This window comes from Xyrauchen texanus, chromosome 47, assembly GCF_025860055.1.
Source record: "Xyrauchen texanus isolate HMW12.3.18 chromosome 47, RBS_HiC_50CHRs, whole genome shotgun sequence".
In the NCBI taxonomy this organism is placed as follows: domain Eukaryota; kingdom Metazoa; phylum Chordata; class Actinopteri; order Cypriniformes; family Catostomidae; genus Xyrauchen; species Xyrauchen texanus.
Window position 1 is genome coordinate 14586908 of NC_068322.1, and position 26752 is coordinate 14613659.

The 26752-nt window shown below is 37.2% G+C and overlaps 1 protein-coding gene across 3 annotated transcripts in view; it reads right to left on the bottom strand.

The window, feature by feature from the left end:
- Window positions 1–20121, bottom strand: part of LOC127638720 (myosin-binding protein C, slow-type-like) — a 48972-nt gene extending 28851 nt beyond the window's left edge. For 2 of the 3 annotated variants that reach the window (XM_052120373.1, XM_052120371.1), the window contains exons 1-10: window positions 19908–20121; window positions 11204–11221; window positions 9454–9510; window positions 5357–5398; window positions 4568–4609; window positions 3858–3968; window positions 2957–3105; window positions 2747–2864; window positions 2592–2643; window positions 646–702 (exon numbers count right to left, since the gene is read on the bottom strand). In XM_052120373.1, coding sequence (XP_051976333.1) covers window positions 646–702; window positions 2592–2643; window positions 2747–2864; window positions 2957–3105; window positions 3858–3968; window positions 4568–4609; window positions 5357–5398; window positions 9454–9510; window positions 11204–11221; window positions 19908–19929 — 668 coding nt within the window. In that variant the 5' untranslated portion in view covers window positions 19930–20121. The remainder of the gene's footprint in view (window positions 1–645; window positions 703–2591; window positions 2644–2746; window positions 2865–2956; window positions 3106–3857; window positions 3969–4567; window positions 4610–5356; window positions 5399–9453; window positions 9511–11203; window positions 11222–19907) is intronic. The other variant, XM_052120372.1, reaches the window with a different exon arrangement.
- Window positions 20122–26752: the final 6631 nt, after the last annotated feature.

Here is a 26752-nt window from a genome sequence, read left to right on the forward strand (position 1 = left end):
ACATTTGAGGCATCATTTGAGGTTCCTCAGGAACCCTTTTCAAAACCTCTAGGCATTATTTTGGAGGTTTTGTGCTATTGTATTGTATATCAAGGAACATATAATTGCCTTGTATAGTAAGTTACCCTTAAAGAGTTCTTGGAGAAACTTTTTTTTCTCCAAGTTCCTTTGTGTTAGTTCCTTCAGAGAACTGCCATACTTGAAATGAACCTCAAGAATCTTAAAAATTACTTTCACTAATGAAACCTAATGTATCATTTGATGATGTTTGATAATGTATCAAACCTAAAGTTGCTTTCTGATGTTGCCAAATTAAGCAAAATTCAGACAAAACAAACATGTTGCCTCGGGTCTCTTTTCATTTTTAAAGTCTAGTATAACTATATATTTTTAGTGGTGTGTTTAATGGAGTGTGGACACTACCGGTTGTTGCCACGTGTCTGATGCCACAATGAATGATAATGATAATGATAATAAATGTTAATTTAAAGCATGTGAAAAGATACTGTTGGATTTTAACAACAGTGTAAATGTAAAAATGAAGAAGAAGTCACCCCTGTCAGGGCTTAAGACAAAATGGAAAGAAAGAAAATAAAAAAAAAAACAAGAAAGAATTGGTCGCTGGGACCGGACTGGAGTTCTCACCTATGTTTGAGAAGCCCACTAAAGTCAAGCTCGCCTGCATCGTCCTGGCCTTCATTGCTGTTTTTAACCAGAGCAGATTTATGGACAGTTAATCAGAAACAATCACAAGCATCAGAATCAAACAATGCTAAAAGAACAACGCAATAGCCTGCAATATCTGCATTAGTTCCAGACTAATGCAGGATTGAGGTGTACACAAAAACAATTCCGCTTTTTGACCAAGAGCAACATCACTGGCTTTGGGCAAACTGATTTGTGCACAAGCTACCAAGAGTAATCCTAATGGTCTCATGACTGATTCACCCAACATTGCTGCAATGTTACTGTGCAGGTACTTTGGGAAAGCAGTATGAACCTGGATAGTTTGCGTTGCTTTCTGACACATTGTTGTGGTGGAAGATCCCAGTGCAAGCATTGGCCCTTGAACTGATTTTAACACCTTTGAACACATTGGTTTGGTTGGATTGTTGTTTGGTTGACAGGTTGATTTGCTGGTAAATATCATGGTAGATAACTGAGAAATGTGTGGTTATCCAGCCATCATCAAACCATGTAATACATCGGTTTGTTGAGGATTTCTGGGACAGAAGTCCAGTTTTAAGCATCTGTCACTGTTATGTAACATTTATTCTGGCAATGAGTAATACAAGATTTTCAAAATCAGTTGGAACTGAATTTGATTTAATACTGAATAAAGATTTTCAAACATCGCTCTATGTATAAAGTTTGAAAAAGTTATTGGATACATTTTTTATCAAATATTATAAAATACAGAACTTAGAAATTTTATAACAAGAGTTTAAGAATTAAGTTGTATATAGCTCTGGAAACAATTAAGTGACACACAGCAAAATGATCAGTTTCTCTGGATTTACTATTTATAGGTATGTGTTTGAGTGAAATCATTTTTTTTTTTTTTTTTTTATAAAGTTCTGACAACATTTATCCCAAATTCCAAAAAAAAAATTGTCATTTAGAGCATTTATTGCAGAAAATGACAACTGGTCAGAATAACAGACCTCGAATAATGCAAAGAATACAAGTTCTTTCAAATTTTTAAACAACACAAAACTAATGTTTTAACTTAGGAAGAGTTCAGAAATCAATATTTGGTGGAATGACCCTGATTTTCAATCATGCACGCTCTCCACTCCATGCCACTCCTGGTGCAAAAAATAAAGCAGCTTTGATGTTTGATGGCTTGTGGCCATCCATCTTCTTCTTGATCACATTCTAGGTTATAGGTTTTCAGTGGGGTTCAGGTCTGGAGATTGGGCTGGCCGTGACAGCGTCTTGATCCGGTGGTCCTCCATCCACACCTTGGTTGACCAAGCTGTGTGGCATGGAGCATTGTCCTGCTGGAAAAACCAATCCTCAAGAGTTGGGGAACATTGTCTGAGCAGATGGAAGCAAGTTTTCTTCCAGGATAACCTTGTACGTGGCTTGATTCATGTGTCCTTCACAAAGACCAATCTGCCTGATTACAGAATTGCTGAAGCACCCACAGATCATCCTGATTTTCCACCTGGTCATCTAATGGTTAGACAGAGACCTGGAGAGGCCTTCAAGCCACAGTGTCTCGAACCCACTGTGAAATTTGGTGAAGGATCAGTGATGGTCTGGGGGTGCTTCAGCAAAGCTGGAATCAGGCAGATTCATCTTTGTGAAGGATGCATGAATCAAGCCACGATAGCCTCCACCAAATTTCACATTGGGTGCGTGACACTGTGTCTTGAAGGCCTCAAACACATATCTATAAATAGTTTTTCAAGGGAAACTGATCATTTTGCAGTGGTCTCTTAATTTTCCTGTATAAGCTGTATATAAGAAGTAAATATAATGTTGTTTAGGAATTAAACAACTGTTTTATTGAGTTGCCACCGGTATTTCATTAATTTCTCTTATCAAAAGGTCATTTTTACTGGGGGAGGGTGATCCCTCTTTACCTTCTTTTGAAAGCTGAGCGGATATCAATGCTTTGAGATGCCTCAGGAATTTCTGGAAAAAAGAACAGAAAAGGAAGGAATATATAAAAAGGATAAAATGGAAGACAGCACCCCCAGTCTTTACTTAAGTAGTTGTGTTGAAACAGAAAACAAACCTTTGACCTCCAGGTCAAAAGAGCAGCTATCAAATTTGTCTTTGTAGGAAACCTCACATCTGTAATTCCCAGCATAATTGTCCTTCGCCTTGATAATGTGCATCTCAAAGGTATGAGTCTATTGCAACAAAAAAACAAAAACAATGTCAGAATAACAATAGGAAGGTTACACAAATGACAGCATAAAATATGTCGAGTGAAAGGCATCACCTTCGTAATGCGATCAAAAGACTCTTTTATCTGCAGGTGTTTCCCAGTCTTGCTAGCCAGATCCATCCACTTGCCCTTAAACCATTTAATGGTTGGTTTACGAAGCAAGTCTTTGGCCTCCACCTTAGCAATGAAGGTGATATCACCACCTTTATGACAAATAAAACTGTTGTCTTCAGACTGCATATAGTTTTGTTTGATTAATTTTCTGAGGTAAATTTGTGATTTGCATTAAAAGCTGAGAATAAATAGAGACCTTTAAAACCAAAGTTTTTAAAGGGGTCATGCCATGCCTTTTTTATTATTTGAATGTTCCTTGAGGTTCGCTTATAATATTAGTAAAGGTTTTTTGCATGGATAGAGTCACATATTTGTAAAACATGATCATTTTCCACCCTCATTCTGACCCTCGGATTTGGTGCTGCCTCTCCTTTAAGACTTTAACACAGGTTTCTACAAATGCTCTCTTTGCAGTGAGGAGAAAGTTTTAAGTTCTGAAACTTACAGTATGTTTTATAGTACAATGGCCTCTTATTTGTTGAAAGCTCAATTAAAATTTGATCCCTCATGTCATGACCCCTTTAAGAAAAAATTTAATAAAAATTTCTTTGTTCTTACACTTAAAAAAGTGTTAACCTACAATTGTTACATCAGTAATCTATTTCTATTTGATCTCATTCATAAAAATTACTTTCGTTGGTGCAACATAATTTGTCAGGTTGAATTATTCAGATTAAATAACATTTTTGACTTGAATAAAAATGGTTAATTTAGATGTTACTACATGAAGCACATTTTTAAGGTTACCAGACAATAATTTTTACCTTCCAGATTCAGTTAATAAAACAATTACAGACTAGACCATAATAATATAGTTATAACATCCGCTGCATGTACTGACCTACAGTGATGGAAGCACTCTGAGGCTTTTCAATCAACAGAATTGAGAGGGGCTGATTCACAATCTGCTTGTCATTTTCCTCAGCAGGCTGCCCATCCCCCAGAGACCACACTGACCAATTAGGGAGAAAGAATTAACCTGTTTATCTCACTCATACATTTTGGTAACTTTGTAATAACTTCCATAAACAACATTAACAAATATCATATAATAATTAATTTCATTAGATAATGTACATTAAAATAAGCAATGTTAAGAAATGTCATCTATATTGATATGTGAATGTACATTATCTACTGATCTGATAAGCATTATGCATAATACTGTACTTGTTGATGACTCTGAAAGCTATACTAAAGTAAGAAAACCCATTATTTTACAATCAAATGTCTCTTGCACTCAATTGTCTGGACTCACTCGCATAAGTTCTCAACAAACACAAAAAGACACATCATAAATGTGGCAAACAGAGCATTCAGGATCATGGAAAGCATAAAGACATTAAACCACACTGACTGACATTTTATTGGGAAAAGAGCGAAATGGTTAACACATACAGTATATTGTAAAAGTTGTGTAGCAAAATCACTTGGGAAAATTCTCAAATTGCTCATTAAGATTTCGCTGCTCTTTTTTTTTATGTTATTGATGCCCACATTTCTGTTGCTTTCTAATGAAGTTAAAAGCTTCTGCTGAGGTTATTGAATTACCTGAGTTCTTTCTCTCCTTGCTTGACTCAGGGTCGCCATCATCTAAACAGAGACAGAAAGAGATTTACAGCATATCATAATTAATAGTACTGTAAAGTCTATTTGGACAAACGCACAATAGTGAACAAACATGTATACATACATGCCATGACGTGCAATTTTGCCAAAATGCTCACATCGTTTATGTTGGTCTGATCTTATAGGTCTGTTCATATCTTTTTCTTTTCTTCCTAAATGTTTTTCAGGAAACCTTATGTTTGACAAATGGACTTTTAATGTGCTTTTTGCCATTTTGAAGCTTGACAGACTCAGTCCCCATTTTATTTTATTATATGGAATAGAGCGGCAAAGATCCCATTCATAAATTGAACTTTTGTTCATTTCTGGGTCATTTTTTCCTTTAATTGTGGTCCCCTGCATTAAACTGTTTAGGACAATTACTAAGAGTTAGTAGGCTAGTTTAAAAAAAGCTTTTTTTTATATAATGTTAATACTGTAGCCTTTACAATGCATTTGCTGTGACATCATAGAATTACCATCTACTATACAGAGAAATATGAATGTATGTGTTAGACAATCTTGCACCAACAGTAAACGTAAATACACAGAATACAAGGCTCGCTGTCTACTGTAAATATCCGCATCCTGAACCTGTTCATATCAGTTTGTTCGAATGAACTGAAGCACACAATAATCTCAAATTAAATCTTTCTCAGTCTGGATAAGTAGTTCTATGGGGGCTTCTACGCTATAAATATGATCAAGCATTAAATAGTTAAAGACTCTTACTAGAAATGTCAATAGAATGTTTCTTGGGTATGCTGCCATCCTCTGTGAAAGAAAACAAAATATAATTCGTCAGTATCTGTTTTTCTGAGGGAAGGAATGTTGCCTCAGACACATTATAATTAATTTAAAGGAATGTTTTGGGTTCAGAACAAGTTAAGCTCAATCAACATTTGGTGCATAATGTTGATTACCACAAAACATTACTTAGACTCTTCCCTTGTTTATAAAAAAAAAAAAAAGAAATCACAGTTACAGCAAGGCACTTAATAGAAGTGTATGGAGCAATACATAAACATTAAAATACACACTGTTTTAATCCACAAGAATTATACCATTTACCAGATTACAGGGTTTATGAGCATTACATCAAGATGACAATCCAACAGTTGGATTTAATTTTGCCACACTAAAATCATAAAAACATATATGTTTACATGTTGTTGCTATATTTTTGAAACAGTGAGTATTTACCTGTAAATGCTTATGGACTGGCCACATTCACTTCCAATGTAAGTGCCTCACTGTAACGTCGATTTAAAAATTTTCAAAGAAAGGAGAGACAAGTCGAAATAAATGTTTGTGGTAATCACCATTATGCCGCAATCAACATCAAATTATGTTGATTGAGCATCATTTTTTGGAGCCAGAACCATTCCTTTAAACAGAATTTAGATGAGATACCCTAATAAACTAAACTTCACATTCATTAAAGTGTGACAAAGACAATAAACAAATATGATTGACACAGCGCACACAGTATACAAGCATATTTGTATGTATATATTTATATACAGTATATATACATCAGATGTCTTCAACATCTCTTCCTTTAAATGGATATATAATTATATATCAACAGTATAAAGGGTTTAAATGCTTGTAGGAATGCATTGTGTACTTGACAAGCATTAAAAGCATGTGTGTTTGCACAAATACATTGGTATGAACACAAAATATCAAGTACTTAGCTTCAAATGTAGTACTTTGAAAGTCTTTCTGAGTCAAATTAATGTTACTGTGTTTTTATCATCCTCTTAAGATCCATTTGTTTTGTAAAACTACACTGCAATTTTCATCACAAGAACATTAGTTAACAACTACACTGATTTGATGAGGATGGGTCGTCTTGGTTACCGACCTGCTGGGGGAGGAGGTGATGGTGTGCTGGCCAAGAAGCCAACCGCTAATTCCTGTTAGTCAGTTGAGATTAGTCAACATGAACATGAGTTATTCACGAACTGGTGCAAACGTACCTACATCTGTACGACCGTTCGCAAAGAGAAATTTTCCAAAAACATGTCATGTGATTTTTGTTTTTGTTTTGTTTAATTAGTCTGTAAAAGTATTCAAATATACTCAGAGTGCCCACTCACTCATGTGCCATCTGTTGCTGAAGGCCAAGCACACATCTGCCCAAAGCAAGATATTGGCACATGTTATGGCAATGCATATTATGTTAGCCATGAATGCACAAGGTAAACATTACAAATGACACAGTATCTACTTAATATAGATGACTTTAAATCATCAACACGTAGTTAAAACTGCTTTTTTTTACTGGTTTATGTGAATGCTACTCATAGAATGAGGCATTAAGTTATTGATAACACATTTTATTGACATAATAGCAGATGTTTTACATGTAGTCTTGAGCATCCTTATATTTTAATGTACCTCTAAATGCCTCCCCAGTGGTGTGGCCTCTGTCTGAATATTCGCAAACAGTATGCCGTTGTTCAGCTGTTTCTAACTTCGTTTTGTCCCTGACCAAAAAACAAAGTGCTTCGCCGTGAGTGTGCTGGGGTCTTCGGGCAGATTGAGTACCACTAAGTGATGGTAGGATTTTCATTTTTGGGTGAACTATCCCTTTAAGGATGTAGTGAGATAAGAGTGTATTTCGCATGATAGAAACACTATGTTTACAAGCACGGTGAATAAAATGGTCAAACGCACATACTTCTCCACAAAAAACGCATATTGACTGACAAGTATAATTCACATCTTCCACTGGCATGACATTTTTTAAATTATAACAACTGATAAGTTGTTGAATGTTATGACCTGTGATTTAGCAACACTCACCAGGGACTTGAGGTGTGCTGGTCCCCTCTTCTTTTACCTCACTGACAGGCATCTCAGCCTCTGTCGGTTCTGGTTCCCTCTGCCCATTCTCTACAAGCTCAGTCACTATTGGCTGTGTTTCTGTGACCTCACCTACTACTGGCTGTTGTTCAGTCCCCTCAGTTACTACTGACTCTGGCTGAGGCACCTCAGCAGGTATGTGCACTGCTGCCTCAGGAAGCACTGGCTCTGGTTCTGTGATAGTCACTATGGCCCCTGAGTTTTTGGTTGCCGCTATAGCCTCTGTACAGCAAACACAGCCGGGCTAGAGCAGTAAGACTTCAGGAAGCCAGCTACAGCCCAGTTAATCACACACACACACGCACACACACACACACACACATGCAGAGATGTAGAGTGACAAGACTGGCCAAATAAGTGCATTACAAAACAAAGTCAAACACAATATGCATATGCAATTTGATATACATTTGTGTTTCTTTGTTGAAGTGGTTATGGCTATCCAGGTGTAAAGTAGAATATAGGCCACTGACCAGAGATCTAGTTAGTACGAGCACAGGTGTGTGTTAAGATGTGGACCAGCACAGTGTTTGTTTGTCTGTGTGCATATGAATCTTTTAGGCCGTACAGATTGTGTCTGTGGGTGTTTCTGCATAAACGTGCCATGTGTGAAACAATTGAATTACCTGAACTGTTGTAGCACAAAGAGGTAATTTGGTGTAAACTTACAGTGGAAACAAACCAATGACACTCTCACACACGTGAGGTAACAGTGCCGTGGGTGAGCACAAAGAAGCGAAAGAAAACAAATAGAGGAGAGAAAGAAATAATCCTTGTATTATTTGTTCATTTCATATTCAATTAGGAATTTCAAATTGGAAAAACAACTTATTTCATTATTCGTTTACAAAATCAATATTAAAAAACAAATAATGACTTGTTTTTCGTCATTTTGATTTAATGCTCAAATAAAAAATAGGAAATTGGAAAACTAGCCACGGGACCAGGGACACATTTTGATTATTTGATTTCACTAATAAATGGCTTGAATATTTGATTCGCACATATGGATGAACCTGAAATGCCCCTTGCTTCTGATTGGTCAACCTGCACCCTTGTCTTCCTCAATACTTTGAGACAGAATAAAAGTCCTCTGTTGTTTAATTGTTCAGATGTATTCGTCGTTTATTGCAGCTGAGCCATCTCTTATCAAATAGTCATTGTTATCAAAACCCCTACACATAAACCTGCTGTCTTTGATGTTGCTCCTGTTTGAAAAGGCATGGTTTTAACTGTGGGGGTAAATGTAGTTTTAGGTTCTATATTCGTTGGATATTCGCTTATGTTGCGTTTAGTAGATCGCCAGAGTGATGGCTGTGCATATGAGTGTACAGTATTCACTAAAATCACTAAAATAAACGAAAACATAATTTTCACATTCTAAAGGTTGTAGTTAGTTCGCCAGTAGATATACTGACTTACAACAGGTGAGATTTCTACTGCTAGTCAGTCTATGCACTAGGAAGTTTACAAAAAAACAATTTGTGTGTGTGTGTGCAGGTATTTCCTACGTTGTGGGGACCAAATGTCCACACAAGGATAGAAAAACCTGGTATTTTTGGAGACAATCAGTCGGTCCCCATGAGGAAAACAGCTTATAAATCATATTAAATTATGTTTTTTGAAAATGTGAAAATGCAGAAAGTTTTCTGTGAGGGTTAGGTTTAGGGGATAGAATATATAGTTTGTACAGTATAAAAAAACCATTAAGTCTATGGAGAGTCCTAATAAAACATGAAAGCCCAATGTGTATGTGAGTGTGAGTGTGTGTGCGTGCTTGTGTGTGTGTGTTGTGGCTATTTTTCCAATTTCCTATTTTTAACTTGAGAATTAAATTGGAATAATGAAATAACAAGTTGTTTTTAGTTTTTCCGATTTTGAATTCCTAATTGAATATCAAATGAACGAACGAAACACAGATTAGAAAGGAGCGAGATGATGAGATTGAAACCTACCAGTTGGGGTCTTCTCAACTGAATTCTCAGATGGGGCATCACCTGGGGCAACATTCTCTGAGTATGTGGCAGACATAGCAGAGGAATATAAGGGACTCTTTCAAAGCATGAAGCAACACACACTGACACATACATGTGCTATAGGATCAGAGACAATACAATATACTCACATACAAACATTTATTTAGACACTGAGATATTTATATACATACATGTATATATATATATATATATATATATATATATATACACACTCACCTAAAGGATTATTAGGAACACCATACTAATACTGTGTTTGACCCCTTTCAGCCTTCAGAACTGCCTTAATTCTACGTGGCATTGATTCAACAAGGTGCTGAAAGCATTCTTTAGAAATGTTGGCCCATATTGATAGGATAGCATCTTGCAGTTGATGGAGATTTGTGGGATGCACATCCAGGACACGAAGCTCCCGTTCCACCACATCCCAGAGATGCTCTATTGGGTTGAGATCTGGTGACTGTGGGGGCCATTTTAGTACATGAACTCATTGTCATGTTCAAGAAACCAATTTTAAATGATTCGAGCTTTGTGACATGGTGCATTATCCTGCTGGAAGTAGCCATCAGAGGATGGGTACATGGTGGCCATAAAGGGATGGACATGGTCAGAAACAATGCTCAGGTAGGCCGTGGCATTTAAACGATGCCCAATTGGCACTAAGGGGCCTAAAGTGTGCCAAGAAAACATCCCCCACACCATTACACCACCACCACCAGCCTGCACAGTGGTAACAAGGCATGATGGATCCATGTTCTCATTCTGTTTACGCCAAATTCTGACTCTACCATCTGAATGTCTCAACAGAAATCGAGACTCATCAGACCAGGCAACATTTTACCAGTCTTCAACTGTCCAATTTTGGTGAGCTCTTGCAAATTGTAGCCTCTTTTTCCTATTTGTAGTGGAGATGAGTGGTACCCAGTGGAGTCTTCTGCTGTTGTAGCCCATCCGCCTCAAGGTTGTGCATGTTGTGGCTTCACAAATGCTTTGCTGCATACCTCGGTTGTAACGAGTGGTTATTTCAGGCAAAGTTGCTCTTCTATCAGCTTGAATCAGTCGGCCCATTCTCCTCTGACCTCTAGCATCAACAAGGCATTTTCGCCCACAGGACTGCCGCATACTGGATGTTTTTCTCTTTTCACACCATTCTTTGTAAACCCTAGAAATGGTTGTGCGTGAAAATCCCAGTAACTGAGCAGATTGTGAAATACTCAGACCGGCCCGTCTGGCACCAACAACTATGCCACGCTCAAAATTGCTTAAATCACCTTTCTTTCCCATTCTGACATTCAGTTTGGAGTTCAGGAGATTGTCTTGACCAGGACCACACCCCTAAATGCATTGAAGCAACTGCCATGTGATTGGTTGATTAGATAATTGCATTAATGAGAAATTGAACAGGTGTTCCTAATAATCCTTTAGGTGAGTGTATATATAGTATAATATATGGCATCATTACAGACACATGTCATGACAAAGAAAATGGAGAATGACCCAAAATATTTCTGTTTTGGTGGGTGAAAGACAATGATATGATCGCTGAAGCATGAATAAACATAATTTTAACAAAATTGCTTATAGAATGCTTATAGAATCTATAAAAATGTGTATAGTCCAGACAAAATGTAGAGATTCTGACTATTGAGCTGACAAGGGAACAGCAGTGACACTTGTGATTGCTCTTAATTACTACTGATTCACCACTTACCTTCAGGTTGGCCATCATCTGTCAGAGAAAGAAAAAGAGAGGAAAATATTATATTTTGTTATCTCATGCATTGACTTTCATACATTTGCATTTATTAAGTATACATTTTGGGGGGCACTGTAGCTACAGAGAAGTGTTTCACGGTACAGTGATATGTGCTTTGTCTGTCTCAGTGTAACATTCAGTTTTCACTAGGGGTCAGGGCAGTATTGTGTTAGTTCTGGTGCATATGTATAGACGTATAGGAATCGTAACAGTTTAAAGAGTGGCACAGTATTACACTAAACCCAGCAGAGTATGATGAATGGGCCACTGTGATTAGAGGATTTCAGGAAAGGCATAGCAGGATCAATGAGTGCATACATCTCTTGGAATGATAGTTCTAAAATAAACCTGCTGCTTTATTTATAGATTACCATAGCATGGACTCATGACTGACATTTGCCGCTTTCTAGGGACAACTTGCAAATTATCTCATGGACGGTCTGATGCTAAACTCAACACTGAATGGAGATTTATTCTGCTTCTCTATGTTCGTGGCTTTTGATTCATCATTTATTTTGATTTCTTTCCCTATTTTGATGAGTAATCATGTCTGCAGTTTACATATTTATGCCAGTAGGTGTGAAAAATGAAAAGCAACGACTACCAAAGCCATGAAAGTGCACCAGAAATATTCAGAAAAAAAACGTAAGAAAACTAAAGCTCAAAATACGTATTCGTTCACAATCACAACACTGGTTTGAAACCGAAGTTAGTATTGAAAGCAGTGCAGAGAGAGTTAGATTCATCATTTATTTTAATTTTGTGCACTGATTCGTTGAGAAATCATGTATGCAGATTATCTATTAGCGCCAGTAGGTGGCGACAAATGAGTGTATTTTATGCTATGAGTGAACATTTGAATCATTGGCTCAACTGATTCTTCAGAAAACACAGAGTGAAAAATGTGTTCACTTAAAAGATAAAAATTCAAACCAGAGTTAGTACTGAAAGCAGAGAGAGTTGATGTGTCACTATTTCACAAGGTGTGTCCCAGTGTCCATACAATTCTCTAAACAATTCAATTATATCCTGAGTACAGCTGTTAAGATCACTGATTTATTTCTTTATAATTTCTTTAATGTACTTTAGCCTTTCTCTGGTATCGTTTCCATGCAAGGAACACTGTTACTTCACCATTGCATGTTGATTTAAAGATACTTAAATTCTATTCCTTCAGCAAATCAGCTTAAAGTGTATCTGGTTAGCAAGTCTATTTTAAGTTTCATTGTTGTGAGTATTGTGTACCTGACATGACATTTCAAGCACAAGCTGTACCATTATTATCCATGCAATAGGACTTCTTATTTATAGAAGAATTATTAGGAGAATGTAAAGAGAAAGTATTTAATCATTGAATAAACACTTCACCTTTAAGTTAACTCTAACTGATAACTCCAACATGTATTCTGAGCTATAAAGGAGCAAGCTGTAACATTTTCCTCTAGGTTATTACATAATATAAATGTCAGCAACTTTTGTCTCAGCAACCAACCTTTGTTGCCTTGGCATGGGCTGTTGTGAATTCTGAGAGGGTGCCAGCCTAGGCTGAGCATAGCGATCTGTGTAAACTGCTCTGTGCATGACTGCTCCATTTCTGCCCCCTGCTATCAAGAGCCAATGTGAGGATTCTCCCTGTTACAAGGCCAATGTGAACACCTGTGCGCCTCTCCTCATTTAGTCTCTTGATATTTTTGACATCTCTCAGCTTTCAGCTCTCTATTTTTGTTTGCTGTCTCTGTCAATCCATCTCTCCTACTGCCATTCTTGTGTATTCTTCAGGTTGCCATTCTGTATAGTCTCTGTTTGCACTCGTACTTTATAGAGGTTCATGTGCACTACAGTTTCATCATATCTTGTCATTTCGTTCCTGATTTGTGCCTCGTTATTTTGGATGGTTGGTTGTCTTTAAATCGCCATATACATGTTACATATACATGTTGAAGTGCTGAGAGATAAATTAAGCTTGTTGAATAACCCTTAGTGAGGGTATTCATATGTAGGGTGAAATGTGTGGAATTTCTGTCGAATTATAGAAAAGACTGACTTTTTTAGTTGAGCCAATGTTGCTTTGTGACACTGATCAGGATGTCAAACATACAGACCAATGTTCTGATTGTGCCACAGAGTAACAGTGCTGACACTTTCCAGGGAATCAACCTTCAATACAAATGGCATACTTATAGTTGACTCTGCATATTAAGATGTGAGAAATAGTTTTCAAAAATTACACACTTCACCTTTAAAAAGATCAAGAAGTTTCTTTGGAAACACCATGGCATCACCTTTTCATTTTTGTTTTGTCTTTCTCTCTCTCTCTTTGTCTGCGGATGGTGATACCACCATGTCAGGTCTTTGGACACCTCAGCACCAATTTGAAAATGACGTGGATCCTTCCACCCATTAAAAAGCCATTTATGTCACAGACGATCTGGCTGCAGTGGCATTCTGCCCGTTTCGAGATCCTCTCTGTCTCCAGCAATAACAACAATTCTGAAGGGTACTGTTTACTGTTTCAGTGCAGCACAACAGTATGCAGGGATGTTCAGCTGTCCGTGCTGCTGGTGTGAGGACAGACAAGCTTATGTTGTCTCCACACAGCCAAACCGTTGTCACTTCCACCTCCAGCTTAATCCAGATCTTTTAATTCAAACCCCATTTAACAAAGAGGACTTCAACTACATGACAATCTAAAGTATTGTGACAATCTGTTACCACTGCCAACTTGTTTTTTTGTAGCAGATTGCCAAAAACTTATCAAGCTATAGTGTGTAAAACATTTATATATATATATATCAGCAGTATTTTTGACATTCTTTTGTTTTTGTTTTAAGAAGCCTGTTAAGAAAAAATTATTTAAAAGTAAATTTAATATATATCTTAACCTCAGTAACAAATTTGCTATGTTAGTAAATTTAACTTGTTTTTAAGGATGTTAGGATATTTTTACTTGAAAACAAGACAAAAACACTGATTAAGCTAATTAATTTTGCAGTGAAATGCTCTCTGCGTCTTTAAGTAAGCCTTCGGTTTCCCTGATGCAGTGCACGAATATTCATACTTCCCTGAGGTGCTAAATGGTAAATTAAACTTGCTGACTCCTGAACTTCGGCCTCGTCTTTAATTGATCAAACACACAGATCCTGCCACAACTCATGCCATTGGTTGAGCCAATGTTGCTTTGTCACGCTGATAGGGATGTCAAACAAACCAAGCAATGTTTTGATAGTGCCGCAGAGCAACGGTATTGACACTTTCTGGGGAATCAATCTTCAATATAGAGAAGATTCTTTGGAAACACCATGGCATCACCTTTTTTACTTGAAAACAAGACACAAACATTGATTAAACAAATTAATTTAGCAGTGAACTGCATCTTTAAGTAAGCCATTTGTTATTTCTATAAGAAATGTATAGTGTGGCAAAAACAGTATGCCAATGAAGTAGTATGTCCGAATGCTCAGTATTCATAAAACAGTAAGTGAAAAAGAAAAAACAGATGACCTACTTTTTCTGGACAGATTCTGAAGTGTGGATAAACTGGACACTTTGCTATACCATAATCCCTTGGAAGCTGAGGCGACGCCATGTTCAAAACGCTTGATTAAAAAGAACGGTGTTGAACTGTGAATCAGATGGCTTGGAATACTGTATATACCAAGAAAGTTATTTCTTGTGCTTAAATGAATGTTTATTGTTTTTTCTGTTGTTATTACATCATATGTTCGGATCATGGGTCAATACCCACATCCCCGGATGAAGTATGTCCGGAATCCATACATACTGCAAGCATTTACACCTAAAGGACGTACGGTTTTAACTACCAATAAGGGCTTCCTTCATCAAATACAGTACATACATTGACAGTACGCAATTTTGGACACAAGGTTTGACAATGTGACACTATTAAAACATTAACATTAGTTCAATTATTGCCGTGAGTTAAGGGGCGGGACAACCTATTTGCATAACCAATGGAAGATGGGGGGAGTGTTTGTGACGCTTTCTTCAAAGCAGTCCTTTTTTGCAATTCCATTTGGTGTTGCTAGATATGAAGCACAGAAATAGCACAGTTCACCTTAAATGGGGTGAGGACACAACTTGAGAATACAATTTGAGAATACATCTTTCTTTTTTTGTAAATGATCTCTCAAAACAAAGCATTATTGTACAAGCCCTGCTAACTTTATTGGCACAGAGACTGACAGAGAGACAGACAGCATAGAGCAAATGACAGATTGAATATGTTGTTTCTCTCAGGGTGAGGAAAGAGTGAGAGCTATTTATATCACCTATTTGGAGGAATCTGAGTTAATAGAAATGGGTTTCCCTTCACCTTTAATCTTTTCTGTAAGTTACTTAGCAGTCATGGGGCAGTTAATAACTCTGATATGAGTTAATGTCACATTGACTGACTTTAACTTCCTACCGTGCTGAAAGAAAACAAAAAACAGATTAATGCAGGTCAGGCTGGTCTGTTTGCTGTTTTAGATGGGTTTTGTGAACTTTTCAGCTGGCTAGGCAGGGAGACCAGCTGAAGACCAGTGGCTCGGAGACCATCTTAAACCAGCTAAGACCAGCAAACCATTTTTAGTTGGTTTAATAACTTTTTTAGATATACCGATTTGTTTTGTTCCTTTGTTGTTTTCCCGAGGGATGCTATTTGTGTTGCGGTCATATGTGACAGTGGCAATGGATTTTAACCTCCATCATCTGATATTATTTATCACAGAGATCAAAGTTCAAACAAACAAGAGCTCAGGATTCTCTGCTTGGTAGAGACAATTAGTCACTAGATGAAAGATAGGAGGACCAGAGATAGAGAAAGAGGGGTGTGGGGATTAAAAGTCTGCTCATTCTGAACTATTCTCGTGGTCTGGAATCCAGTTCCCAGGGGGGTCCAGCCCTATTCATCATAGGTGGGGGACTCGAGTTACATGACTTAACTCGAGTCACAAATTTAAGGACTTGTGACTTTCTTGACTAAAAGAAGAACATTTCTTGACTTTGACTTAAGAACCAGTGACTCGAGATTTGACTTGAACTGAATGACTTGACAATGACTTGAATGTTTTTTATTATTATTATTTTCAATAACTGATTATAAACAGTTATGAAATGCATTTAAAAAATCTTGCAACATCAATTAATTCATATGCAAAAATGTAATTCCGCCAGCACCACTTATCAGCATCTGCGCAGTTAACGCTGCGCTCATAACGTGCCAAAATGACAGATGATTGTCAAGTTCCCAAAATAATTTCCTTTGGATATAAAGATTTCGAATTGGACTGTGTGAATAAAAAAAGATTTGCCAGATTCACAATATGCATCGCAAAAATATCCGATACAACCACCACAACCTCAAATTTCACCAAACATTTTAAAAACCACAAAGTAAGGTAAGTGAATCATTTCATTATCATTTCATTATCCAGAAAGATTAATATGTAAAATTAATGTTCAAATGTTTGAGGGTTGTCAGTAAATTAAAATGATTCACAATTAATCACAAGTTTGAAATTACCCGACATTTGCATTTTCATCCCGTCTGCCCTTTTTGTTAGATAAATGTGAAAATCTGACCGCATTTTTACACAGCATACACGCAGTGTTATACATTTTAATTCTAAAAATATAAACAATTGGTATAATAAAGTTTCTAGAATATTCAAGGTATTTTTAATTGCCCACGATAAAAATACTTTTAATCATAGCAATTTACTAATATATATATATATATATATATATATATATATATATATATATATATATATATATATAGTACAACACATTACTGTTATACAATTAATGTAAAAATTTATGTAAAGATATGTATATAAGTTAATCTTTTCAGAACAAAAAGAAATATTTATTAAAAAAATTAACCTCCCTATTTTAGTACTGTGGCTTGACTTGACTTGACTTGACTTGACTTGACTTGCTTGAGGTGAGTCACTGACTTGACTTGCTTGATTTGTCTGCACTGCACTTGAGACTTGATGGTTAAGACTTGAGACTTGCTTGTGACTTTCTCCCACCTCTACTATTCATCCCTCATCCAGCCTTTTACATCCTGGAGTCTGTGCTCCATGGCAACCCCAACCTCTCCCTCATCAGCTGTTCCCTCAAATTTATGAGAACAATCTTTTTTTTTTTCAAACCAACGTAATCACAAAATCTAATACTCTTTCTCTGTCCTTTCGGGGTTATTATGGAATGCATGTGAGTGAACCTTACAGGAATTTGTCATAATCTAATATTAAAGCTGGGATGTCATTTCAAACCACACAGCTTAATATTTAGTTTTGTGGTCTTTCACAGTAACCAATTAGAAGCCTTTGTTTATGAATCTAGAAATGATCACTCTTAGATATTTGAGGCAGGATATGTTTGCTTTTGCCAGAGGTCTTATCCCTACTTAAATAACAAACATCTTAATCCAGCCTAAGCTGGTTTGCTGGTCTTAGCTGGTCTCCCAGGCTGGTCTGTTGGATGGTTTTAGAGGGGGGGAGGGGGGTGGTGGTGCTGGTATAATGGGAGCCAGCTGGTACATGATAGCTGTGCAGTGTGTGTAAACCTCATTCCCCTGGACTCAAGTGGTGCACTAGCAACTGACGCTAGAGGCTGTAGCCTTTAGCATCCTCATTAGCGCACACACCAGTGACGCCAGTTCAAATCCCACTTGGAGCGGGTAGAGCAGGACAGGTTACACAGACTACCTGGCTAACCACCTAAACCTGCTGAACACCAACTTAGACAGGCTGAGAGACCACCTTAACCGGCTAAGACCAGCTGGACCAGACAGGGGACCAACTAGACCATCTTAAACCAGCTAAGACCAGCAAAGCAGCTGGGGTCAACTACAAGTTCCCGTGGGATTCAATCATGAAATACATCTCAAAACCTCCTGAAATGTTTTATTTAAGGCCAGCAAAATCATCACTACAAAGTGGATTAAATTTATTGTGCCTGTCAACCAGCAGCGGTGTTGCATGTCCACAGAAATGGATCGTACTACCTTGCTTTGTTTATGGCCATGTTTATGATCATCATCAACATAGCTGCCATGCCATCAATATCCCAAACCCCCCTCCTGCTTCATATTCCCCATTGTCCAGGGGTTGACATAGACCAATCCTGAAAGACCAATCCTTTGGGAGTGCCATCCTGAGAGGATATGTTTAGAGACATATATTAAAATATGAGTCATTTCCAGAGGGAAGATAAAGCCAGAACAAAATAAAATATAATGCCACTTGTGCTGTTCACAAATTATTAAATCTCTTTAAAAAAAATAAAAATTCCATCATCATTTAGTCACCCTCGTGTTGTTTTTCTATTGGAAAAAGGAAATGTTGGGCAAAGTATGTTAGTCTATGTAAGTTACCATTCCCTTTCATTGCATCTTTTTTTAATGCATTGAATGTGAATGGTGACTAAGAATGTTATGACAAATGTTTAGCCCAAACAACTCCTTTGTCTTCCGTGACAGAAAGAAAGTCATATGGGTTTGGAACAACATGGAGGTGGTTAAATGATAAGAGAATTTTCCTATTTTGACAAAGCCTGTCAATGAAATTAAAAACAATCAGTTCTAGAATCATAATAGAATAACTCATGAATCACATGAGTGCAATGACACAATGCTGCATCTTCATATTTCACCATCCATCCTTTAGGCATTGGAAGCCAATCTCTATATCATCACCTCTGAAATATTTCTCCATCGGAAGGGGACACCCCAATCCTCCGCTCTTCACTGGGCTGTCAGCATTGCATCATCCATCAGAGATGCCTCTGGCACCACAGTAAAGCCGGGCTCTGTGTCTTGTATCTCAGAGCTGGGTAAGTCAGCACCATTCCAGACTCAGAATCCAGCACAGCTCAGCTGCCTGTGCACTCCTTATCGCCTTGACTATGTGCCATCCATCATAGCAACAGTCATGACAATGCTTGCTTTTTTTAAAGCTTTTTGGATCGCCTCATCATCATCCAACACAAAGACAAATCCAAAGTCGCTCTATCATCACAGAGCTTATGGTGTGTGCTAGGGTCACTTTGTCATGCTCATTACAGTAGGGACGCAAAAAAATCCATAATATTAAGGCAAATACAGAGCTGATTCTGCCTACTGCTACAAACTCATGTACATTATGAATTTTATATTAAAATCTGTATAGGCAGTACACCGTTTATTTCATTTTACCCAATGCTCACTATGATGAACAATACTTAACAATGTTCTACAGTCTCTCAACTTGTGCAGAGTGAACCAGCCTTAAGTTTACATTGTATTTCTGCTATAGTATGTTCATCATAGGCAGCATGTGCAGTGTTATCTTGGGATAAACTCACCAAGTCACATTCATTGTTTATGCAAATCTTCATGGCTTATAAATTTGGCTCTGTCTCCAGTTAGCATCAAAAAAGGTGGAGCAAACCACAGTGCAATTTTTTTGTTATGAGCATGATTGTTAGTAAATTAAAACTATATATTGAGGCGACAACACTTAAAACTTTTGTTTTGTTTCTTGATTTGGTCATATAAATCTCTTGCTATCCTAAAACCATCCTTTTCTATCTTTTGCGGTTTGATTGGCTGTTTCTCCACCTAACTACATGATTCAAAGTGTGATGATGGACAGCATCTGATTCTCACCTTTCTTTGTGGGCTCTGGCATGTTGAGCCGTTATCCGGTGGACTGGGCACCAGTCGGAAGGGTTCAGGGGCTACCAACCCTTGGTCACTTGAGTTTGTGGTGGGTTGTCCTTAAGCCAGTAGGTGTTTGGGTAAAGCTGGAAGTGAAGAAAGCTGCACCAGAGACTGTGGCAGTAAATGAGGATGAGTCGAGCGCAATGCAGGACAGTGAAGGAGAAAGGTAACAGATCTGAGGGAGATGAACAAAATGGGGTTTAAATAGCTCTCATCCTGGCCACTCCTCTCTCTGTTTGATAATGAGGCCCAAAAACATCTATAGCACCCTCCCTTCCCTTCTCCCCTAAACTCCTGGGATTAGATGTGTCTTGCTCTCCCCAGTCTCCTCACCAGCTGGAGTCAGACAGGGAGAGGGGCTTTGGCTAACGGTGGTTTCAACACTACTGTAGTTGTCATACAGAATGCATTGCTGTGTTTAAAGACCCAATTAAATTAGAATTGGAGCTTAATGGCTTTCAGTCCATGCCTGTTAGCTTTGAGGCTGTCTTTATGCAAAAATAGCTGGTGCATGCATTTAAAATACAAGTATAGAAATAGAGCGCAACAATATCCGACCAATTTTTCAGCCATCTGGGTTTTTTCCCATGAATTTGTTTTCTACTGGGATTTCATAAAATAGTTCTAAGCCATGAACAAAATCAATCAGCTCCAAGGTAAATCACAATGACCACCCAAACTTGGATTTGAAGCAAAAACGTGTTTGAAAATTGGACAAAAATTCAAAGGTACTTGCCATCTTTTATGAAGGAATGAACTGCCATCCAAGAAGCATTGAAGATAACGTAATTGTATTAAAGCCGATGGAGGAACATACAACTATTAAAATAATGTGGTTGATTATAAATATACTGTAGATTTAATATATTTAAAGTATATTCCATAATATACAGTACTGTGCAAAAGATGTCTCACAAAAGCATTTGTCTTAAGATGGTTATTTATATCTTCAGCTTTAGTGTGTCAATAAGAAATATAAATGTTAGACTCCCAGACATTACTTTTGCAAATAGAAAAGATTAGAATAGAAAAACAGAGAGCCCTGCAACAGATGTCATGGCCTTCTCAAAGCCCCCCACTGAACATCATGTCAGTCTGAGAATACATGAAGAGACAGAAGCAGCTGAGACAGCCTAAATAGTTAGAAGAACTGTGATGAATTCTCCAACTTCCTATCTGCAAACAAACAAGAAAAACGGTGTCCAGGTGTACCTAAGAGAATTGGTGCTGTTTTAAAGGAAAAGGTGGCCACACAGAATATTGATTTAGCTTTCTTATGTTTACTGGACTTCGTATGACATTAAGTGATAAATGAAAACTATTTATTTCATTATTTTTGAAGACATCCTCACTATGCAACATTTTTCACATGTGCCTAAAACTTTTGCACAGTACTGTATGTTGCTTAAGAGTGATGGGAAACCTACTCAGTACTTCATGGGAGTTTGCGGTCTCTGCATAGAAATTGTGATGCGTTTTGCTGCAATTCTTTGATTGGTGGATCTCTGCATGATCATAAGTAGTTTAGTTCTTCACCAGGAATTCTGCTATTAAACACACTTTAGAAAATGAAGGTGGTATAATGTGGATTAATGGTTTCAGCAGAAGCATATCCCATCGATGAACAACCTCAGAGCTCACGTCGGACTGTTTGTAAGTGTTATCCTTAAAAAGTTATTCCCCTACGGAAAAAAATGAATGGGTTTTTTACTTATGGAACCAGACTTATTCTATTAAGCGTTCATGGGGTCTTAAACACTGTTAATAAAGTGCTTGTAATGAAAAGACTACTCTGCTAATGGGTAGCTGACATGACATGTCAAGTAGTGACAGCAGTGTCTTCCAGTGAAACTTTGTCCCATGCCAAGGTCATTCACTATAGTTATGGATATTTATAAAGCATCGAAACATTACTGGATCTTGCTGTCATCCAGGGCTTCCCAGAGTCTAAACCCCAGCCTTTCGCTAGAAGTGCTGCTGGGTGATATTTATGGTGTGAAAAATAGGAAACATTTACTTCACCATACAGCGAAGTGTCAGAGACCAGTGTGATCTAATGTGGATGAGGGCCAAGTGTGGTGATCTAAACTACCAAGGCTAGAAATTCTGTCAGATGCCTGAGCTATGCTTTTATAGTCTATTATTAGAAAACCATCCTGAACTCTGACATTCAGCATAGCCAGTATGGAAAGATGGCAGAAGTTTGGAATTGTTGTAATTGTCAAGATGCTAATTAACCTGTTATCACTGTAATTCTCACTATAAATCAGACCTTGCTGCTTCTTGTGGATGTGGCAGTAATTCACACAGTGAGGCCTTCAGGCTTTGATGGTTTTAGACAGCTGCCTGTCAGCTGCCTCACCAAGCTTCAAGACTCCATTTAAAGGAAACGCTGTATTTCATTTAGTGTTTAGTTCATAATTCCAGAAACATACAAACAAATGCATTTCAAATAAGAATTTCAATTGTATTGTGTTAAATTGAAGTCACAGTTACTAAAACTCTCCTTACTGTGTTCCTTAATTATTCTGAGCCACAGTTACTTAAGGCAATTAAGTTCTGTTAACTAGATTCCATCTGTAATCTGAGGAAAAGTGGCAGTGCTCACTAACATTTTTAGCAAGGGTTAGCCTACTTAAAAAGATAAAACTGACGTAATGTATGTGTTTCGTTATATTCACTCATCCCTGTATCAATGAGTGCAACTTGGTCATTAAATGAACATTAAATTAACTTTCACTATCGTTAGTTTACTTAATCCTCCCATTAAAAAAATATTGCAACCAAGGGAACTTAAATGACTGATTAAAAGTTGATTCAAATAAAAAAGTGTCTTGTCAGCTTTACGTAATCCACTTGTGTTGCTACAACATGAATACTTTTTGTTCTGTAAAATGGGCAGAGGATTTCTACTTCTCAGCCTGCTTTGCATGGGACTCGATAGGGAGAGTAAATGTTAAAATGAAGTGTTATGTCTTTGTGTCTAAGTGTATATAATGGGGGAGAGTAGTTAATGTTCAAGGATTTGTTATGTTGACATTTAGAAGAATTTCTGTTGTAGTAGTTTTGGGGGTTACCATTATGGTGAAGAGTGGGGCTCGAGCGTATACTGAGGGCCAGTACATTTAGAGAATGCTGAACAGTTGATGTGCACTCAGTAGTGTTTCCTACCAGCATGCACTGTATTTAGTTTGCTACCATTTCCTGTCACTAGCTACCATATTACTAATTATTTTGACATATTTTGTCGGGTTTACTTGATTCAGTTATGTTCCCTCTACTTAAACAAATTAAGTTAAAATTACACAGTGATTTAAATTTAAAATAACTCATTTCAAGCATGCAGAAACACTGGCCATGACTGAATCAACCTCAGCTAAAGAGTAAAGTTTTTGAGTGGGTGCTATGGTTAACAGCAATAGTTCAACAGATCAATCAATATGTAAATGTATATTATTGGTCCTCAACCTACACTCAAGCTCCACTCTTCACCATAATGGTAACCCCCAAAACTACAACAATTCTCTCCCTTTATATTAATCTTGCGCAAAAACACATAAAAAATATTTTTTTATATTTACTCTCCCTATCAAGTCCCACGCAAAGCTGGTAACTAGAAATCCACTTTTTATGGCACTCATACAAATCAAGTTATCTTAACTAGGGATATCTGAGTAACTAAGGCATTTTACCAAAACAGTAAGAATAACTAGATACACATTACTTAAGCAGGGCCAGACCTTCGCACAGGCTAACATGGGTTACAGTGCAGGGCCCTGTGTTGCAGGAGGGGCCCAAACAGTATGTGTGAGAAGTTCGGAGTGGAACGAATTTGCCAGAGGAGAGTTTTTTCTGAGCTCGAAGACCGCTCTGATATCGCTCCATCACAAGCATTACATACAATATGTCAACGACTTAAACGGTCAGAAAGAATGGATTGAAATATCAGATGGTGAGGATTTACAAAAGTGTGGGGAAATAATTACCACAATCAAAGATGTATTGGAATTTGAAAATACATGGTCAAAAAGCATGACTAAGTGCTCCTTTCACAAAAGGAAAAAAGTAAATGTGGGTTAAGGCTCTCTCTCTCTCTCTCTCTCTCTCTCTCTCTCACTCTTAAAAATATGATATCATCATACTTATACAAATATTGCACAAACATGCATTCAATTTAAATATAATGACCTTAGTGGACATTTTTTTATTATTATCAGGGATTAGAAACAGTTCAGAGAATGAAAACTGAAAAAAAAGTTGCACATTAAGTAAAGTCAACAAATTAGTTTTTTTAAGTTAGCCCATTTGTTGAGTTTTACAGTGATAGTTCATGGTTACAGAATTAAAATTTTTAAGGGTAAACTATTAATTAAGCTCTTTGTTGAACTGTGCGCATTATGACAAAAATTGAGGGATCAAAATGTATACTTATCAGGTGGTCCCATACATAGCACCAAGTAACGTTAAATTGGTCTTCTGGGTTCGTAACATAATACATAGGAAGCCACAAGTCTTCTTCAGGAATTTCAGACTGTTCTTGAAAGACTTAGATGGGAATTATTCAACAGTCATTCTATAAGAGTCTGTCACGCTGTATTTACAGTACATGTGTTCCATTAACAAATTAATTTGAAATTGCACTTAAAATGGTCTGTGTATTACGTAAGGAGGTTATGAATGGCATGCCATAGTCTGAATCCATAACAAACCAGTACAATGTAGTCTTCTGTTGCAGTGTGGCTTGACCGAGTGTATTGTGAGTATGATTTTTGGCCTTTATTGGTAGCAGACACTCAGTTGAGGGGCTCCATTTATAACTCAGTACAGCAGGGTGTTGAGGAAGTATCATGTGGTCCTGCCACAAAGCACACCAAAAACCATTTGTACCAGACTGCATGGCAAGGGTTCGTGCCATCCATGGGTATTTTACTTTTACAGTTACCATAAAAGCTCTGTGACAGACAAGAAAGGCACAGTAGCACCTGCCTACACAGAAGCACACACACACACTCTCACACACACAAACACACACACACAGACAGTAGTGGCCCCATACGTTTTGGACTTAAGCCACATTTTTAAAAGTAGGAAATTGCATAGGTAATAAAATATGACACAAAATGTAGCAGCATATGCAACTAATGATGTCAGTGAATGTATAAAGTCTGTTACCCAGTTAACTCAGGTGTCTGAGGTGACAACCAGAAAGTGTCCAAATATTTTTGTCCTCATCTTCAACAGTGTATACAGTATATCAAACATATTTTTGTGAAATGTTTTATTTGTGCAATCTTTCTAAAAAAAAAAAATGAAATGACATTCATGCATGTTTATGTGACTTTAGTGTCAGAATACTATTTAGGGCCACTGTATACAGGAAGAACTCATACAGAGAAGAGATCTACTTTACAATTTCAACATCTCATTAAGATTCAGTACGTTCTCTAAACCACAAACTTGTCCCAGCGGAGTAGAGAATGCTTCAGATGTAGTGATCCATTATGGAAAGTATGAATCCAAGGTGCATAAATAGATACCACTCTGTGAATAAAAGAGATGTTCAGGGACTATATAGGGAGGGAAAAGCCATCGCTGACTTAAATTTAGAACAGATCTGGGTCCTCTTCACACTCTTCTTGCATCAGTATTTGCACTGCACTGTGAAGTTAATGACCCTCAACTAGACAGCATGTTCACAGTGGTCCCAAAATGTATGAGGACACTTAAGCCACACTTACAGATGTATGAATTAGAAGAGAAAAAAAGAAAAATACTGTATCAAAGAGATATTTATTTTAAAGAAAATTTTGCACTGAAAAAAATTAAAGGAATATTCCAGCTTCAATACAAGTTAAGCTCAATCAACAGCATTTGTGGTATGATGTTGATTACCAGAGAAAATTATTTCGACTCGTCTCTCCTTTTCTTTCAAAAAAGCAAAGATCGAGGTTACAGTGAGGTGCTTACAATGGAAGTGAATGGGGGGTCTACCAGCAGAAATATGAAGCTTATATATTGATAAAAGCACTTGCATTAATTCTTCTGTTAAAACTCATGTATTATTTGAGCTAAGTTGTTTAAATTGTCATTTTAGGGTTTTAGGGTTTGCTGACATTTCATCGTCATGGCAATGAAGCTGTAAAATTGGCTATAACTTTACACAGAAAAGGTATGTGATTTGATCACACTACTAAATAATATCAACTGCTTTTATTGTTGTTTTTTGTTGCCACTGTTAGTTAATTGTTGTGCGGTGATGTTTAGAGCTCATATTTTATACTATACCGTTATTGTGGTTTGTGTGTTAAGATTAAGATTCAACTTTATTGTCATTGTACCATTATTGAGCCAATTGTTTTCGCATAGCCCAACTAAGCTGGGGTCAGAGAGCAGGGTCAGCCATGAAACATCACCCCTGGAGCAGATAGGGTCAAGTGGTATCTTTACAGTGCTGGGGCATGAACCCCCGACCTTTCGGTCAGTAACCCAGAGCCTTTACCGCTGAGCTACCACTGGCCCTATGGGTTGAGGTCTATTGTGTGTCTATTTTAAACAACTGTACTTACTGTCTTGCCTTGCAATACATATCTTTCTTCAGAAGCAAAAATGTACAAAAATGTAAAATGCAGTTAACATCGTGTTAAAATATTTAAAACCATATATGAAATTGAAATGGGGACAAAATTAATGTTCTCGCATTGCAAATTGATTGTTGGCTGAACAAGAAATAAGTAGCTCTCTCAACAAGAATTTTTGCATTTTGTGAACTAACAAATTCAAACTGACCAAAC